The 18,385-nt window shown below is 50.5% G+C and overlaps 1 protein-coding gene across 1 annotated transcript in view; it reads left to right on the forward strand.

Moving 5' to 3' along the window:
- Positions 1 to 18,385, forward strand: part of LOC140403216 (uncharacterized) — a 220,242-nt gene that overhangs the window by 154,828 nt on the left and 47,029 nt on the right. Inside the window, exon 7 of the mRNA XM_072490975.1 lies at positions 17,616 to 17,891. Coding sequence (XP_072347076.1) covers positions 17,616 to 17,891 — 276 coding nt within the window. The remainder of the gene's footprint in view (positions 1 to 17,615; positions 17,892 to 18,385) is intronic.

Consider the following 18,385-nt stretch of genomic DNA (forward strand, 5'->3'; position numbering starts at 1 on the left):
AGAAAATAGACTAACCGTGAATAATGCCCTCTGAACACACAACGAAACAGAAACTAAATATGTATCGACTTTTGAAAGATACTAAGAGGTTGGGTGTTGAAATCCCCTACATTCTGCCAGTTTGCAGTTACCGACCGGAAGGGTTGTTCGATGCTGCTTAAACTGACACGAGTCAACGCAAGCTTCTAGTTACTCCGTGAATAAGTTGATAAAATGCTAGGGAATTACTGCAGCTTTAGTCAAATACTCTAAAGGCTCTGAGCTTTTAGGTTTGTTGTAATTCAAGAAAACATATTGCTTTGATATTCAATCATTATGAATTTTAGACTAATTTCACCGTTTGAATGTAAATGGCTTTTCACATTACTTTCCATTGCAACAGGTAGGCAAAGAGTTTTTAAATTTAAGTAAATTTTAATTATTTTCATAGCCTCAAATAGTATTAAATGGTATTTGCATCTATGCTGTTAACATTATATCTGTTCATTTTATTCTACAATCGACCGTTATTAGTTTCCTGTTGTACTGCATGGTTTCAGTTTGATGATAGGAAATAGAAATTTGGCAGTTTTATATTTCTATCAAACTGATGGTGAACAAGATAGAATTGAAACAAAAGCAGGCAGGAAGTCAAGATATTTGTGCATTCAAAAATGTACCTGAACCCAGATCTACAGTAGCTGGTGAATATATAATGTTAATTTTCCTTGTGATTATTGTACTTCAGTCTGTTCACAGTGACTATTATCTCCGACCATATTCATTGTTTTGTGTGCTCAGGAAAGGAAAAGATTTTCTCGACTGTACCTTGCATTGGGGTATATTTTCACCTGTTGCCTGGATGCACAACAGACAATTGTAGATAAACCATCATTACTTTAGGCACTTTTTGTGTGTGACATTAACCTCTATAAATAAGGAAGTACAACATCAGCGCCCGTTCTGTTCTGCTGCAACAATATTAAGTGCACAAGCCATCGTACCTTTCCCTCTGACTGGCCTTCCCAGGTAGCTATACTTGCATTTTCTTTGTGTGTGCGAGTGATTCTGAGGTGCAAACTCCTCAAGGGCCTGAGTCCAGAGCGGTGGGTGGCTGTACACATCCTGTAGGTGGCATCTCTAATCCTGGGCAACCGCATGTTTTCTGAAGGAGAAAATTGTAGGCCGAGCAAAAGTTGCTCTTCCGAAAGGGCCTTTGAAAGAAAGAAAGACCTGTGTTATATATTTCAGATCCTGGTACACTGGAGTGGGAATGAGGGGTTGGTTTCTGGGAAACAGATATTTTCTACACCAACTAATGTGGAAAAAAGGCCGTTTTTTTTAGATCAAGTCTGCTCCCATCGCCCTGAGATTTCCTGATTTTCTTCACTGGTCTCAACTGGACCTATGGCTACAGCAGGCTGAGATCCCAGTATTCCTCTTTCAATAATGTGAAAGAGGACATGCCTAGCCTTTGGAATCTTTCTCTTATTTCTACACTTGTTGAGTTCCCCATCTTTGGGGTGTTTGATCAAAGTTAATGTAATGGCTATGGACTGGATGAACAGATGGACAGGAGTTCTGCAGAGGTCTCAAGGCCAGGTGAAAGTTAATCCGGGCAATGTGTATTTCAATTTTTTCACCACAGACAATTGAAAGCACTCAAAGCTTTCTGGCTGCAACTTTCCAAAGCTTACAGATGCCGACAGATGCTCTGGATTTCCTGCCCAATAGTGAGTTAGAGAGTAGCTCTCAGCCGGGACTTGCTGTGACTTACTTCAAATCATAGGAACATAGGATCAGGAGTAGACCATTCAGTCCCTCGAGCTGTCCTGCCATTTAATGAGATCATGGCTGATCTGTGACCTCACTCCATTAACAACAGCTGTGTGTGGGAGAGAGTCCCAAACCTCTACCGCCCTTTGAGTGAAGAAGTTCTTCCGAACATCTCTCCTGAACGGTCTAACCCTATGCCCCCTAGTTTTAGAATCTCCAACCAGTGGAAATAGTTTATCTTTATCCACCCTGTCTTTCCCTGTTAATATAGAATTTACAGAGCAGAAGGAGGCCATTCAGCCCATCGAGTCTGCACCGGCCCTTGGAAAGAGCACCCGACGTAAGCCTCACGCCTCCACCTTATCCCCTTTATCCCCGCCCAACCTTTTTGGATATTAAGTACAATTTATCATGGCCAATCCACCTAACCTGCACATCTTTGGACTGTGGGAGGAAACCGGAGCACCCGGAGGAAACCCACGCACACACGGGGAGAACGTGCAAACTCCACACAGACAGTGACCCAAGCAGGAATCGAACCTGGAACCCTGGTGCTGTGAAGCCACTGTGCTTGTGTAAGCCTACTTGTGACAATAAAGATTCTTATTATTATTATAAAGGCTAGCATTCCATTCGCCCTTTTGCTTATTTTCTGCACTTGTTCCTGGCATGTTAAGGATCTATGCACATGAACTCTCAAGTCTCCTTGAACATCCACTGTACCCAACCTCTTTCCATTCAGAATATACTCTGCTCTATCCTTTCTTGGTCCAAAATGGATAACCTCACTCTTGCTTACATTAAAATCCATTTGCCATAATTTTGCCCATTCGCCTAGTCTATCAATATCTCCTTGCAATTTTCTGCTTTCATCCAGACGGTCTACAATGCTGCCTAACTTTGCATCATCTGAAAATTTGGATAAATGACTTCCTATGTTATAGTCCAAGACATTAATGAATAGTGTGAATGATTGAGGCCCTAATACAGAACCTTGTGGTACACCACTCGTCACCTCCTGCCAATTAGAGTGATGGCCAATTATCCCCCATTCTCTGTCACCTGCCACTCAACGATGTCAATAATTTGCCCTCAACTCCTGGGTTTCCACTTCAGTTAACAGTCTCTTGTATGGGACGTTATCAAATGCCTCCATCGGGAGCTGAGCTGAGTGGGAGAAAACCAGAAAGCAGCCCGGGAAGTAAGTGATATAAATTAATGGGGGGGTTCAGCTGCACGAAAAATGAGAAAGCCCAAATTAAAGGAGGAGCGCAGGTTAGCGATGTGGTGGATGGTTACCAGAAGGATTCTGATTGCGTTGCCTCGCGGCACTAAGGCGGATCCCGTGAGGCATCATGGCTGCTGGGAAGACCGAGGGAGGCCTCAACCGGAATCCACCGGCCTCCCCAGAGAGGCTGCAGCCGGAAGTTGTCATAATATACTCCAGTATATCATGGTGCAGACACACACTGATGGACACACAGTGGGACCAATCAACACACACAACACCGCAGCCAATCACCAGTGAGAGCACACACACTATAAAGACAGGGAGCATCAGAGTTTCCGCTCATTCGAGCTGCAGCTAGCTAGGAGGACAGAGCTCACAGCCTGCAGCACAGACATTCACCATGTGCTGAGTGCATCGACTGGTTAGGACAAGGCAAAGGTCTTTAGTGTTTCATTTCATTTTTCATAAAGCTAGTATCGTATTAACCCACAGTCTGAGTATGTTTAAACAGTAATGATTCAATAAAATAGTGTTGCACTATTTCAAGTGTTGGTGACCGGTATGTGATCCAGAACACCCAACACAACATGATACCAGGAGTTGAGGGATATTAGCACTTCTTAGACCTACCTGCAAGTGACCTGCCTTCCGCCAGCATTCCGTCATCCTGCAACATGGACAACATCAGCCCGCCGCCGCCGCTCCGCATCGCCGGCAACCTAGGGGTCAACTGGAAGATATTCAAACAGTGCTTCCAGCTCTTCCTCGAGGCCACAGACAGGGAGGGCACCTCGGACACCAGGAAGATCGCTCTCCTCCTCTCCACGGCCGGGGACCATGCCATCCACATTTTCAATTCTCTCACCTTTGTGGATGATGAAGATAAAACAAAGTTCAAGACGGTCCTCCTCAAATTTGACACTCGCTGCAGCGTAGAGGTGAATGAAAGTTTTGAACGCTATGTGTTCCAACAGCGTTTGCAGGGTAAGGACGAACCTTTCCAATTCTTTCTCACGCACCTCCGCATCCTTGCGCAGTCTTGCAGCTACGGGCCCACCTCTGACTCCATGATACGCGACCAGACCGTTTTCGGTGTTCAGTCGGACCCCCTACGACAGCAGCTCCTCGAAGTAAAGCAGCTCACCCGAGCGACCGCCATTGAGACCTGTGTCTTACATGAAAACGCTACGAGTCGGTATTCCCACATCCAAGCGGCTGAAACGGCGCGGCAAGGTCCCCACGAGGCGGAACGGGTCCAAGTGATTGAGCAACTCCAGGGCCTCAGCCTGGATGGGGGCGGCCATTTTGTGTGCTTTTCGCCGACTCCCGCGCTTGTACGCACCAAACAAGGGGACGGCGATGTTGAGGAACGTAATGCGCAGGCGCGCACCACGCAGGACCGCACCGCACATGCACGGTGGCGCAGGGAACGTGCTGATGTCACGACGTGCGGCAACTGTGGCTCCGTCAATTTAAAGCGGCAATGCCCCGCAAAATCTCGACAATGCCTACGATGTGGCAGACTTGGCCACTATGCTGCCTGCTGTCGAGCAGCTCAGCCTGCCAATTCATATCGCTTCAGCCAGCCTCGCAGGAACGTTCGGGCAATTCAACCCACGGTCACCGAGTCCGATTCCGACCTCTCGCACAGCAGTGACACCGAGGACCCGAAGGCGCCTTTTCGAGTCGGTGTCGTGACAAAAAACAGGCTGTCCCCGAATCAACGACACCAGCCGCTGTCGGTATACAGCATCGACCCAGACGATGAGCGGTGTGCCACCCTGACGGTCAACCGGTCCCAAATACGATTCCGCCTGGACACTGGTGCCTCCGCCAATCTCATTGCGCGGTCTGACTTCCTAAGCCTTCGTGTCAAACCAGCCATCCTTCCATCAGCCTACCAGCTATTGGATTATAATGGCAACGTCATTCCTGCTAGCGGCTCGTGCCAACTTGAAGTTTCGCACAGGTCACGCAAAGCCATCCTTCCTTTCGAGATCGTGGGCTCCTCGAAAGACTCCCTGCTTGGCGCACAGGCGTGCAAGCTGTTGAACCTCGCTCAGAGAGTGCACTCTCTCTCTCCTGATAACACGTCTACCTTCCAGGACGCTGACTTCAGGGCGCAACTCAACGCCATCATCGACCAGCACCGCGACGTCTTCGAAGGCATGGGCACGCTCCCATATACTTACAAGATTCTACTCAAACAGAACGCCACGCCTGTGGTGCACGCACCTCGCAGGGTCCCAGCACCCCTGCTGCAGGACCTCCAGGACCAAGGAGTGATCTCCAGAGTTACGGAACCAACCGACTGGGTCAGTTCCATGGTATGTGTAAAAAAGCCTTCCGGCGAGCTGAGAATTTGCATTGATCCCAAGGATCTGAATCGCAATATCATGAGGGAGCATTATCCAATTCCCAAGCGCGAAGAGATCACATGCGAGATGGCTCGCGTCAAGCTCTTCACCAAACTCGACGCCTCAAAAGGATTCTGGCAAATCCAGCTAGACAAATCCAGCAGGAAACTGTGTACATTCAATACCCCCTTTGGCAGATATTGTTACAACAGGATACCGTTTGGGATCATATCTGCTTCAAAAGTGTTCCATAGGATCATGGAACAAATGATGGAAGGCACTGAAGGTGTTCGCGTCTATGTCGACGACATAATCATTTGGTCCAGCACCCCGCAGGAGAATGTCAATCGCCTCCAGTGCGTGTTCAAACGCATACGTGAGCAGGGCCTATGCATCAACAGGGCCAAATGCTCTTTTGGTCAGATGGAACTCAAGTTCCTCGGGGACCACATCTCCCAGTTGGGTGTGCGGCCGGATGCGGACAAGGTGGCTGCTATCACAGCCATGAAAACGCCAGAGGACAAGAAGGCGGTCCTCCGATTTCTGGGCATGGTCAACTTTTTAGGGAAGTTCATCCCCAACCTCGCCTCTCATACCTCAGCTCTCAGGAACCTGGTCAGGAAGACGACTGACTTCCATTGGCTCCCTGCCCACGAGCACGAATGGAGAGAACTCAAAACCAAACTCACCACGGCCCCGGTCTTAGCTTTCTTTGATCCAGCAAAAGAGACAAAAATTTTGACAGATGCCAGCCAATCCGACATTGGGGCAGTGCTCCTGCAACGCGTTGAGGCCTCATCATGGGCCCCCATTGCATATGCGTCACGCGCCATGACCCCCACGGAACAGCGCTACGCGCAGATAGAAAAGGAGTGCCTGGGCCTTCTGACCGGTGTAGTTAAGTTTCACGATTATGTGTACGGACTTCCTCAATTCACCATCGAGACCGACCATCGCCCGCTGGTCAATATAATACAGAAAGACTTGAACGACATGACGCCTCGCCTCCAGCGTATTCTTCTCAAGCTCCGGCGATGCGACTTCCAGCTGGTGTACACCCCAGGCAAAGACCTCATCATTGCCGACGCTCTCTCCAGGGCAGTCAGCACTCCGTGTGACCCAGCGGGATTCGTCTGCCAGGTTGACGCCCATGTGGCCTTCGTGGCCTCCAATCTACCGGCCACGGATGAACGCCTCGTCCAAATTCGCCGCGAGACGGCGGCTGACCCCTTGCTACAGCGTGTCATGCACCACCTAACAGACGGGTGGCTCAAGGGCCAATGCCCTCAATTCTATAATGTCAGAGATGATCTGGCGGTAGTAGACTGGGTTCTCCTGAAACTGGACCGCATTGTCATCCCGCATAGCATGCGCCAGTTCGTCCTGGAACAACTACACGAGGGCCACCTTGGCGTGGAAAAGTGCCGCCGACGGGCCCGAGAGGCTGTGTACTGGCCCGGCACTAATGATGACATAGCCAACACAGTGCTCAACTGCCCCACTTGTCAACGCTTCCAGCCGGCCCAACCACGTGAGACCCTGCAGCCCCATGAGTTGGTCACGTCCCCTTGGACCAAGGTGGGCGTCGGCCTGTTCCACGTGCTGGCCAGGGGCTATGTCCTGATTGTAGACTACTTTTCAAACTACCCGGAGGTGATACGTTTGCACAACATCACATCGTCTGCAGTCATCCGTGCCTGTAAGGACACCTTTGCTCGACACAGCATCCCACTCACGGTGATGTCGGACAATGGCCCCTGCTTCGCAAGCCAGGAATGGTCCAACTTTGCCAGGAGGTACAACTTTGTGCATGTGACATCCAGTCCCCTGTACCCCCAATCCAACGGCAAAGCGGAGAAGGGCGTCCACATAGTCAAACGGCTCCTCTGCAAGGCTGATGCTGGGTCCGATTTCTACCTCGCCTTGCTGGCCTATCGCTCTGCCCCACTGTCCACTGGCCTGTCGCCAGCCCAGCTGCTCATGGGTCGCACCCTGAGGACGACGGTGCCGTCCATTCATGTCCCAGACCTCGACCACGTTCCAGTCCTTCAACGAATGCAACTGTCTCGTGCACAACACAATAGAACATAGAACATTACAGCGCAGTACAGGCCCTTCGGCCCTCGATGTTGCGCCGACCTGTGAAACCACTAAAGCCCATCTACACTATTCCCTTATCGTCCATATGTCTATCCAATGACCATTTGAATGCCCTTAGTGTTGGCGAGTCCACTACTGTTGCAGACAGGGCATTCCACGCCCTTACTACTCTCTGAGTAAAGAACCTACCTCTGACATCTGTCCCATATCTATCTCCCCTCAATTTAAAGCTATGTCCCCTCGTGCTAGACATCAGCATCCGAGGAAAAAGGCTCTCACGGTCCACCCTATCCAATCCTCGGATCATCTTGTATGACTCAATTAAGTCACCTTGAAACCTTCTTCTCTCTAACGAAAACAGCCTCAAGTCCCTCAGCCTTTCCTCATAAGGGGCGAGATTCTCTGACCCCCCCGCCAGGTCGGAGAATCGCCGGGGGATGGCGTGAATCCCGCCCCCGCTGGTTGCCGAATTCTCCGGCACCGGCTATTCGGCTGGGGCAGGAATCGCGCTGCGCCGGTTGGCGGCCCCCCCCCCCGCGCGATTCTCCGGCCCGGATGGGCCGAAGTCCCGCTGCTAAAATGCCTGTCCAGCCGGCGTAGATTAAACCACCTACCTTCCCGGCGGGACAAGGCGGCGGGGGCGGGCTCCGGGGTCCTGGGGCGGGGCGATCTGGCCCCGGGGGCCTGGCCCGCGATCGGGGCCCACCGATCCGCGGGCGGACCTGTGCCGTGGGGGCACTCTTTTCCTTCCGCCTTCGCCACGGTCTCCACCATGGCGGCGGCGGAAGAGACTCCCTCCACTGCGCATGCGCAGGAATGCCATCAGCGGCCGCTAACGCTCCCGCGCATGCGCCGCCCGGAGATGTCATTTCCGCGCCAGCTGGCGGGGCACCAAAGGCCTTTTCCGCCAACTGGCGGGGCGGAAATTCGTCCGGCGCCGACCTAGCCCCTTAAGGGTGGGGCTCGGCCCCCAAAGATGCGGAGCATTCCGCACCTTTGGGTCGGCGCGATGCCCGACTGATTTGCGCCGTTTTGGGCGCCAGTCGGTGGACATCGCGCCGATACCGGAGAAGTTCGCCCAAGATCTTCCCTCCATACCAGGCAACATTCTGGTAAATCTCCTCTGCACTCTTTCCAATGCTTCCACATCCTTCCTATAATGCGGCGACCAGAATTACACGCAATACTCTAAATGCGGCCGCACCAGAGTTTTGTACAGCTGCAACATGACCTCATGGCTCCGAAACTCAATCCCTCTCCAATAAAAGCTAACACACCATACGCCTTCTTAACAACCCTCTCAACCTGGGTGGCAACCTTCAGGGATCTATGTACATGGACACCGAGATCTCTCTGCTCATCCACACTGCCAAGAATCTTACCATTAGCCCAGTACTCTGTCTTCCTGTTATTCCTTCCAAAATGAATCACCTCACACTTTTCTGCATTAAACTCCATTTGCCACCTCTCAGCCCAGCCCTGCAGCTTATCTATGTCCCTCTGTAACTTGTAACATCCTTCCGCACTCTCCACAAATCCACCGACTTTAGTGTCATCTGCAAATTTACTCACCCATCCTTCCACGCCCTCCTCCAGATCATTTATAAAAATGACAAACAGCAGTGGCCCCAAAACAGATCCTTGTGATACACCACTAGTAACTGGACTCCAGTCTGAACATTTCCCATCAACCACCACCCTTTGACTTCTTCCAGCTAGCCAACTTCTGATCCAAACTGCTAAAACACCCTGAATCCCATGCCTCTGTATTTCCTGCAGTAGCCTACCGTGGGGAACCTTATCAAACGCTTTACTGAAATCCATACACACCACATCAACTGCTTTACCCTCATCCACCTGTTTGGTCACCTTCTCAATGAACTCAATAAGGTTTGTGAGGCACGACCTACCCTTCACAAAACCGTGTTGACTATCTCTAATCAAATTATTCCTTTCCAGATGATTATACACCCTATCTCTTATAAACCTTTCCAAGATTTTGCCCACAACAGAAGTAAGGCTCACTGGTCTATACTTACTGGGGTTGTCTCTACTCCCCTTCTTGAACAAGGGGACAACATTTGCTATCCTCTAGTCTTCTGGCACTATTCCTGTAGACAAAGATGACAAGGCGCCTCATGACTCCCGTGCAGCTGATCTCCCTGCTCTGGCTCCAGATGACAACGTCCGCATCCATCTTCCGGATGGTGACTGGTCTGCAACCGCTGTGGTTCTTCGGCAGGTGGCCCCCCGCTCGTTCCTGGTTCGTCTACCGGATGGCTCCATTCTGCGCCGCAATCGACGTGCCCTTCGTCTCGTTCTGCACTCGCTACGTGATCCTCCGCTGTCGCCTCGCCCTCCTGCTGACCCTGCCACGGACTATGCAGAGATCCCGGTCACTCTGCATCCTCCTCACTCTGACACAGTCCAGCCCGCTCCTCAGCCGGGGGCTCCCGACCCACCCTCGAGGCGGTCAACCAGAATTCGTCACCCACCTCAGAGACTTACTTTGTGAACTTTGTGGGCTTATGGACTTTCTGATTTGTTCTGTTCTTCCGTTTACTCGTTTACATGGTTTATATATAGTGTTCATCTCGTTATTCTTGTGACACACTGTTTTTCTGCACCAGGCACCTTCCCATGTAAATAGCTTAGTTCCCATGTACACAGTCCTGTAAATATTTCGCACACACATAGTCAGGGACATTCTCACCATACACTATTTATTGCCACACAGGTACATTTTTTTATAAAAGGGGGGATGTCATAATATACACCAGTATATCACGGTGCAGACACACACTGATGGACACACAGTGGGACCAATCAACATACACAACACCGCAGCCAATCACCAGTGAGAGCACACGCACTATAAAGACAGGGGGCATCAGAGTTCCCGCTCATTCGAGTTACAGCTAGCCAGGAGGACAGAGCTCACAGCCTGTAACACAGACATTCACCATGTGCTGAGTGCATCGACTGGTTAGGACAAGGCAAAGGTCTTTAGTTAAAGCTAGCATCGTATTAACCCACAGTCCGAGTATGTTTAAACAGTTAATGATTAAATAAAATAGTGTTGCACTATTTCAAGTGTTGGTGACCTGTATGTGATCCAGAACACCCAACACATCAGAAGTGTTCAGTACTGATCCATGCAAATATCACCTGGGGAGGGAGGGTGTCCGAGGCCATTGGAGGCCACTGGGCGGTTAGGGCAGGGTGGCTCCCTCGCACTTCCCCTCCAAAGTGGATACCTGGACTGCCAAGGGGCCCAGATGGCACTGCTAAGTTGGAAGGAACACTTCCAAGGTGCCAGGTTGGCAATACAAGGGTGCCCAGGTGCCAGGGTGACACTGCCAAGGGTCAGGGCCCAAGGGGGGGGGCTATGCTCATGAAAGGTGGGTGCGGGGGGGGGGGGGGGTGGTGAGGTTGAAGGGTGGGTGGGTGCAAGGCAGGTAAGTAGGGGCCTCTGGGAAGTTGGGGGATGACAGGTGGGGGTCCTGGAGGGGGCCTGTAAGGGAGCTTCGGGAAGAAGCCTGAAGAGGGGGGCCCCCAGGGACCCCATAGCGGGGTGTCCTCACTTCAGTGGGGGGGGGGGGGTAGAACTCATGTGTGTGGGGGTGACATTGCCCATGGGTGGGGGGTAAGGGTATGCACAAGCTCCCTTTGAGATTGGGACCTCCTTTCTAATGGTGACCCGATCTCTGAGTGCAACTCCCCAATGAACAAAAAATAAGGGGCTGGATTCTTCCGCCCCGCACGGGTGAGACGTGGGCCATGTAAAGGTCCATTGACCTCAGGCGGGCTTTCTGGTCATCGGGCAGGCGTGGGCTAAACCAGTGAGAAGCTCCCCAGGCCCAATAAAGTGACTAAGTGCCATTGAATAGCGATGGGGAGCTCGCCGGCAGAGCGGGCAGGAAACTCCCTGGAAAATCCGGCACAAATGAACTTCAAAACTTTTCCATTAAATTTCACCCATACTGCGCCCGAAAAGCAGCTTGCGCGGAGCTGCGGGGCCGCCCACTCTCTGTATCTACCCTACTCACCACACCTCGCCAGATCCAACACGGTTTTGTGAGATGTTGCAAATCTGCATATTAGAGCGAGACAGCTAGCGTCACGGTAATGTGCAGATTCCCGAGGTTCCTGAGGCTCAGAGAATTCAGGTGATTGCTCTTCAGCAGATGGAATGGCCCTTGTGGGGTCTCCCAGGGGATTGGAGGCCACCAGTTGCATAGCCTTTGGGTAGGGTGGTGCCAGCCTGGCACTGCCAAGGTGTCCAGGTTGCACTGCCAGCTGGCATGGGCATTGTCAGGGTGCTGGGTTGGCATTGCCAAGGTGCTAAGCTGGCATTTTTTGCATGCACGTGATAGGGCCGAGGTTGCCCGGTGTTGGGTGGGGTGGGTGGGGTTGCGGGGATCCTCCGATAGTGTATTTGGGCTGTGGGAGGTCGGGGATAGTTTGGGGGGCCTCGGAGGTTGCTATTTAAAAATGGTGCTCTCACTACAATGGGGAGTTCTGATGGTTGGAGCTCCCCACTGTATAAAACGGGGTTATAAGCGGCCTTGGCTGCGCGTTCCCATGCCCGCTCAAATAACCACAGTGCTGGTCACCGCATTTCAATCAGGATGTGGTCACAATAATATGGCCGAGTTGAGAGAGCAGGGCGGAAAGGTGAAGGAAATGGAGGAGGCCACGTCACAGCACAGTGACCAGTTCACCTCGATGAGGGACGAGCTGCGGAGGGTGGCAGAGGCCAACAGAGGGCTTTGACCGACGCTCAAAGATTTGGAGAACCACTCGAGGCGGCACAATCTGAGAATTGTGGGCTTGCCTGAAGGGGTAGAGGGCCCGCAGCCAACTTCGCTAAGATGCTGGCGGAGTCGATGGGGGAGGGTCAGGGCCCCTCCCGTTATGAACTGGACCGAGCTCATCCGTCATTAAGGCCGAAACCCAAGTAAATGAGCCGCCAAGAGCAGTTATTATCTGCTTCCAGGAATCCCACATTCAGGAGAGGGTGTTAAACTGGGCGAAGCAGAAGCGGACGGTGCAGTGGGATAGTGCGAGAGTTCGGATTTACCAAGACTTGACGGTGGAGTCGGCGAGAAAACGAGCGACGTTGGGGTTAAGGCGACACTGTACAAGAAGGGGGTGCGATTTGGTGTACCCAGCAAAGCTGAGGGTGACGAACAACACCAAGGATGGAGGCAGCTGAGGCGGACGTGAAGGCAGAAGACTTGGGACAGTAGTGAGGAGTAGAGCTGGAAGAGAGGTCGTGGACTGCGATTGGGGAGCTGGAAAACGTATAAATGTTATAACGTCTTTTCATTGACCTGTAGTAGTGACTTGACTTCACATTGTTATAGAGTTTAAGTTTTTGTTTGGTTTGATTGACAGTCTTTGTTGCGACGTTTATATGTTATCACATTGAGTTGTATGGGTTGGATAAGACCATAAGACATAGGAGCGGAAGTAAGGCCATTCGGCCCATCGAGTCCACTCCACCATTCAATCATGGCTGATTTCAACTCCATTTACCCGCTCTCTCTCCATAGCCCTTAATTCTTCGAGAAATCAAGAATTTATCAACTTCTGTCTTAAAGACACTCAACGTCCCGGCCTCCACCGCCCTCTGTGGCAATGAATTCCACAGACCCACCACTCTCTGGCTGAAGAAATTTCTCCTTATCTCTGTTCTAAAGTGACTCCCTTTTATTCTAAGGCTGTGCCCCCGGGTCCTAGTCTCCCCTATTAATGGAAACAACTTCCCTACATCCACCCTATCTAAGCCATTCATTATCTTGTAAGTTTCTATTAGATCTCCCCTCAACCTCCTAAACTCCAATGAATATAATCCCAGGATCCTCAGATGTTTATCGTATGTTAGGCCTACCATTCCTGGGATCATCCGTGTGAATCTCCGCTGGACCCGCTCCAGTGCCAGTATGTCCTTCCTGAGGTGTGGGGCCCAAAATTGCTCACAGTATTCTAAATGGGGCCTAACTAATGCTTTATAAAGCTTCAGAAGTACATCCCTGCTTTTATATTCCAAGCCTCTTGAGATAAATGACAACATTGCATTTGCTTTCTTAATTACGGACTCAACCTGCAAGTTTACCTTTAGAGAATCCTGGACTAGGACTCCAAGTCCCTTTGCACTTCAGCATTATGAATTTTGTCACCGTTTAGAAAATAGTCCATGCCTCTATTCTTTTTTCCAAAGTGCAAGACCTCGCACTTGCCCACGTTGAATTTCATCAGCCATTTCTTGGACCACTCTCCTCAACTGTCTAAATCTTTCTGCAGCCTCCCCACCTCCTCCATACTACCTGCCCCTCCACCTATCTTTGTATCACCGGCAAACTTAGCCAGAATGCCCCCTGTCCCATCATCTAGATCGTTAATATATAAAGAGAACAGCTGTGGCCCCAACACTGAACCCTGCGGGACACGACTCGTCACCGGTTGCCATTCCGAAAAAGAACCTTTTATCCCAACTCTCTGCCTTCTGCCTGACAGCCAATTGTCAATCCATGTTAGTACCTTGCCTCGAATACCATGGCCCTTATTTTACTCAGCAGTCTCCCGTGAGGCACCTTATCAAAGGCAAGATAGATAACATCCATTGGCTCTCCTTGGTCTAACCTATTTGTTATCGCTTCAAAGAACTCTAACAGGTTTGTCAGGCACGACCTCCCCTTACTAAATCCATGCTGACTTGTCCTAATCCGACCTTGCACTTCCAAGAATTTAGAAATCTCATCCTTAACAATGGATTCTAGAATCTTGCCAACAACCGAGGTTAGGCTAATTGGCCTATAATTTTCCATCTTTTTCCTTGTTCCCTTCTTGAACAGCGGGGTTACAATAGCGATTTTCCAATCCTCTGGGACTTTCCCTGACTCCAGTGACTTTTGAAAGATCATAACTATTTCTTCAGCTATCTCCAGTGACTTTTGAAAGATCATAACTATTTCTTCAGCTATCTCCTTTAGAACTCTAGGATGTAGCCCATCTGGGCCTGGAGATTTATCAATTTTTAGACTCTTAGTTTCTCTAGCACTTTCTCCTTTGTGATGGCTACCATATTCAACTCTACCCCCTGACTCTCCTGAATTGTTGGGATATTACTCATGTCTTCTACTGTGAAGACTGACGCAAAGTACTTATTTAGTTCCTCAGCTATTTCCTTGTCTCCCATCACTAGATTACCAGCGTCATTTTGGAGCGGCCCAATGTCTACTTTTGCCTCCCGTTTGTTTTTAATGTATTTAAAGAAACTTTTACTATCATTCCTAATGTTACTGGCTAGCCTACCTTCAAATTTGATCCTCTCTTTCCTTATTTCTCTCTTTGTTATCCTCTGTTTGTTTTTGTAGCCTTCCCAATCTTCTGACTTCCCACTACTCTTTGCCACATTATAGGCTTTCTCTTTTGCTTTGATGCATTCCCTAACTTCCTTTGTCAGCCATGGCTGCCTCATCCCCCCTCTGATAACCTTTCTTTTCTTTGGGATGAACCTCTGTACTGTGTCCTCAATTACTCCCAAAAACTCCTGCCATTGCTGTTCTACTGTCTTTCCCACTAGGCTCTGCTCCCAGTCGATTTTCGTCAGTTCCTCTCTCAAGGTAGTTACCTTTATTCAACTGTAACACCTTTACATCTGATTCTACCTTCTTTCTTTCAAATTGGAGATTGAATTCGACCATATTATGATCACTGCCTCCTAAGTGTTCCCTTAATTTAAGATCTTTAATCAAGTCTGGCTCATTACATAACACTAAGTTTTTCTTTGTTTTCCTTTTTCCTCTGGGACTGGGTGGGAGGGGACAGAATGCCTTGTGGGCGAGGGGCCCACCTTTGCTAGCTAACTGAAGTCGGCTAGTGAACAGAGGTGAGGGGAGAGGAGGGCTGAGAACATTGGAGCCAGGTTAGCAGATTTCGATGGGCCTACGAGGGAGCGGGGGGGGGGGGGGGGGGGGGGGAGGATCAATACGAGTGGGGTTTCTTCGAGAGGACATATGGGGGGATTCTGAGAGGGGGGTGTCATGATATGCAGACATGCAGATAATGATATACAGACAGGCAGCTAATGAACACAGAGAACAGGACATGACCAATGAGCAGGCAGGACACTCAGGGGTGTGTGGTGAGCCACGTATGGCTATGTAAGGCTGTTGTATATATGTTATACTGTTCTATTAGTATTGTTATCTCCACTGTTGTATATACTTGTTGTTATTGCTGTTCTGTTATTGGTTGTTGCTGTTGTACTGTTGGAATGTTATTATTGGTGCTGCTGTTGGCTCCGCCTGTGGCTCCGCCCAGCGGTGGAGGTATAAAGCCTGTTGACCTGGGTCAGTGTGGGAGGAGCTACAGGTCGGCACATATTTAGCTTATTAAAGCATCGGTTCACTGCTTCTCAGCGTCTCGTCTGAATTGATGTCTATCAGGGTGGTATCTCACTATAAAAGGCACGAGGCACTCACATTCCACCTCTTTCCACTGATGAACATCTACAGAGTGAGTCAGGGTGTATGTACAGTATCACACCTCCAGCACGTGATTAAGAGCTAGTCTGGTTCAGTCAGACAGAGTAACCACACTTAGGTTAGCAGAGAGTCGAACTCACAGAGAACTGTGCTAACTGTGCTACTGGTTCAATAAATTGGATTGAACTAACTTCAAGGTCTGGAGTATCTTTTGGTTAAAGCTGCATCCAGCTGCAGCCTGTGTTATCCCAGAGCACATAACACGACAGGGGGAGGGGGTTCGATGTCAATAATGGATAGGGGCGGGTCAGGCTCACGGGGCAGGGCCCGATGGTATGGTGATGGTGGATAATAAGGGGGGGGGGGTGAGAGACCCCCAGTCGGATAGTCACGTGGAACGTGAGGGGGGTTAGGAGGTCCTGTCAAGAGGTCAAAGGTGCTTGCGCATCTTAAAAAGCTTGAAGGATGATGTAGCAATGCTGCAGGAGATGCACTTGAGGGTGAAGGGCCAGGTGAGACTTAAAAAGGGCTGGGTTAGCCAAGTGTTTCACTCTGGATTTAACGGAAGGGCTCGAGGGGTAGCAGTAATAGTCAGCAAAAAAGTACGGTTCCAGATGGAGAATGCGGTTGCAGATCAGGGGGGTAGGTATGTGATTGTGCCAGGGGCGCTGGAGGGGAGGCTAGTGGCGCTGGTAAGTGTATATGGTCCCAATTGGGATGATGTGGGATTCGTGAAGAAGGTGTTTGGGGCCATCCCCGACTTGACTCATATGATAGTAGGGGGGGACTGGAACCTGGTGCAGGAGCCAAGATTGGACAGGTCACTGCCGCGCTTGCTGGTCTGGTCACGGGGGGGGGGGCGCGAAGGCACTGGCTGGGCTAATGGTGGAAATGGGAGAGTGGACCCTTGGATGTTTCTGCACCTGAGGGAGCGGGAGTACTTGTTTTTCTCGGCTGTCCATAAGGTATACTCGCAGATCGACCTTTTGGTGGCGGGGAAGGCTCTGCTGGCTGGGGTTAAGGGGTCGGTTTACTTGGCAATTGCAGTGTCAGATCATGCTCCGCATTGGGTGGATATGGTGCTGGATAAAGGGGTAGTACAGAGGCTGGGGTGGAAATTAGATGTGGGACTGTTGGGGGACCGAGGGTTTTCATAGAATCATAGAAAATTCTGTGACAAAATTGAGAAAGTAGTTGAGGAATATGTAGATTTCAACTGTACAGGTGAGGTGTCGAAGGCGGTTGTCTGGAAGGCTTTAAAGGCGGTGGTGAGGGGTGAGGTGATCTTGTTTAAGGCCAGGGTGGACAAAGAGGAGAGGTTGGTACGGCAGAGGGTAATAGATGAGATGTTGGAGGTAGATCGGAGTTTTGCAGAAGATGGGGACCCAGTGAAGTTGAAAAGGAGGAAGGAACTACAGACGAGGTCTATACTGGGGGATCTGAGGGGGTGGATATATTTGCTATGTGTTTCGGCGGGTGTTAATTTATTATTTATGTATGGGGGGAGGGGGCACGGGGTTATTTTGTTTTGTATTTAATTCTATTGGTTTCCTTTTACATTTTGTTGTTGATATTTTGTGAAAATTTTAATAAAAATTATTCAAAAAAAATAAAAATAAATGCCACATTGAATGGGTCCAATATCCCGAGATTTACTGTGATCTGTTTCCTTGGCAGCAATTGTAACTGGATTTGAGATCAGGCTCAACACAAACCCCCCAGCTGTGGAATTTGGAGCTTCTTTAGAGATGAACTGCACTACAACATGTCCAGACCCAATAATCAACGTGGAATATAAACCAGGGATACATCCCAACAGAACAACTGGCAGTAATTGGATCACAGACTATTTCCCGAGTGTGCAGGCATGGGATTTTACAGCACCATGTAATGTGATCTGTAAATCACAGAATAATAGCGCAGATGAGCAGAAAGTGGTGGTCACAGTATACAGTAAGTGAGAACACCGGGGGGCGGGATTCTCCCGTGCCGTGCTGTTTGGGAGAATTGCTGTTCGCGCCGATTTCTCGTGCGACTTCGGTCCGACGCTGACCCGCCATTCTCCCAACCGGCGAGAACGGCGTCATCGAGGTCGGCGCTGTGCCTGCCGGAGAACCGCTGGCGGGGACGGGTTTTGGGGCAGGGTGCCGCCATGCTCTTGGTGGGGGGGGGGGGGGGGGAGGAGGATGGGGTAGGGGAGGGAGGATGGGGTGGGGGAAGGAGGATGGGGTGGGGGAAGGAGGATGGGGTGGGGGAAGGAGGATGGGGTGGGGGAAAGATGCCGCCATGCTCGGGGGGGGGGGGGAAGGAGGAGGAGGGAGGGGGAAGGAGGAGGGGGCCAAGGGTGCAGTCATGTCTGGGGGAGGGGGGTTCGGGCAGGGGGCCTCCATGTTCTGGGGAGGGTGCGGGGGGGTGGGAAGGGTTTTCCGCAGGAGCGACATGCCAGC

Source organism: Scyliorhinus torazame, chromosome 27 (genome assembly GCF_047496885.1).
Source record: "Scyliorhinus torazame isolate Kashiwa2021f chromosome 27, sScyTor2.1, whole genome shotgun sequence".
Lineage (NCBI taxonomy): Eukaryota > Metazoa > Chordata > Chondrichthyes > Carcharhiniformes > Scyliorhinidae > Scyliorhinus > Scyliorhinus torazame.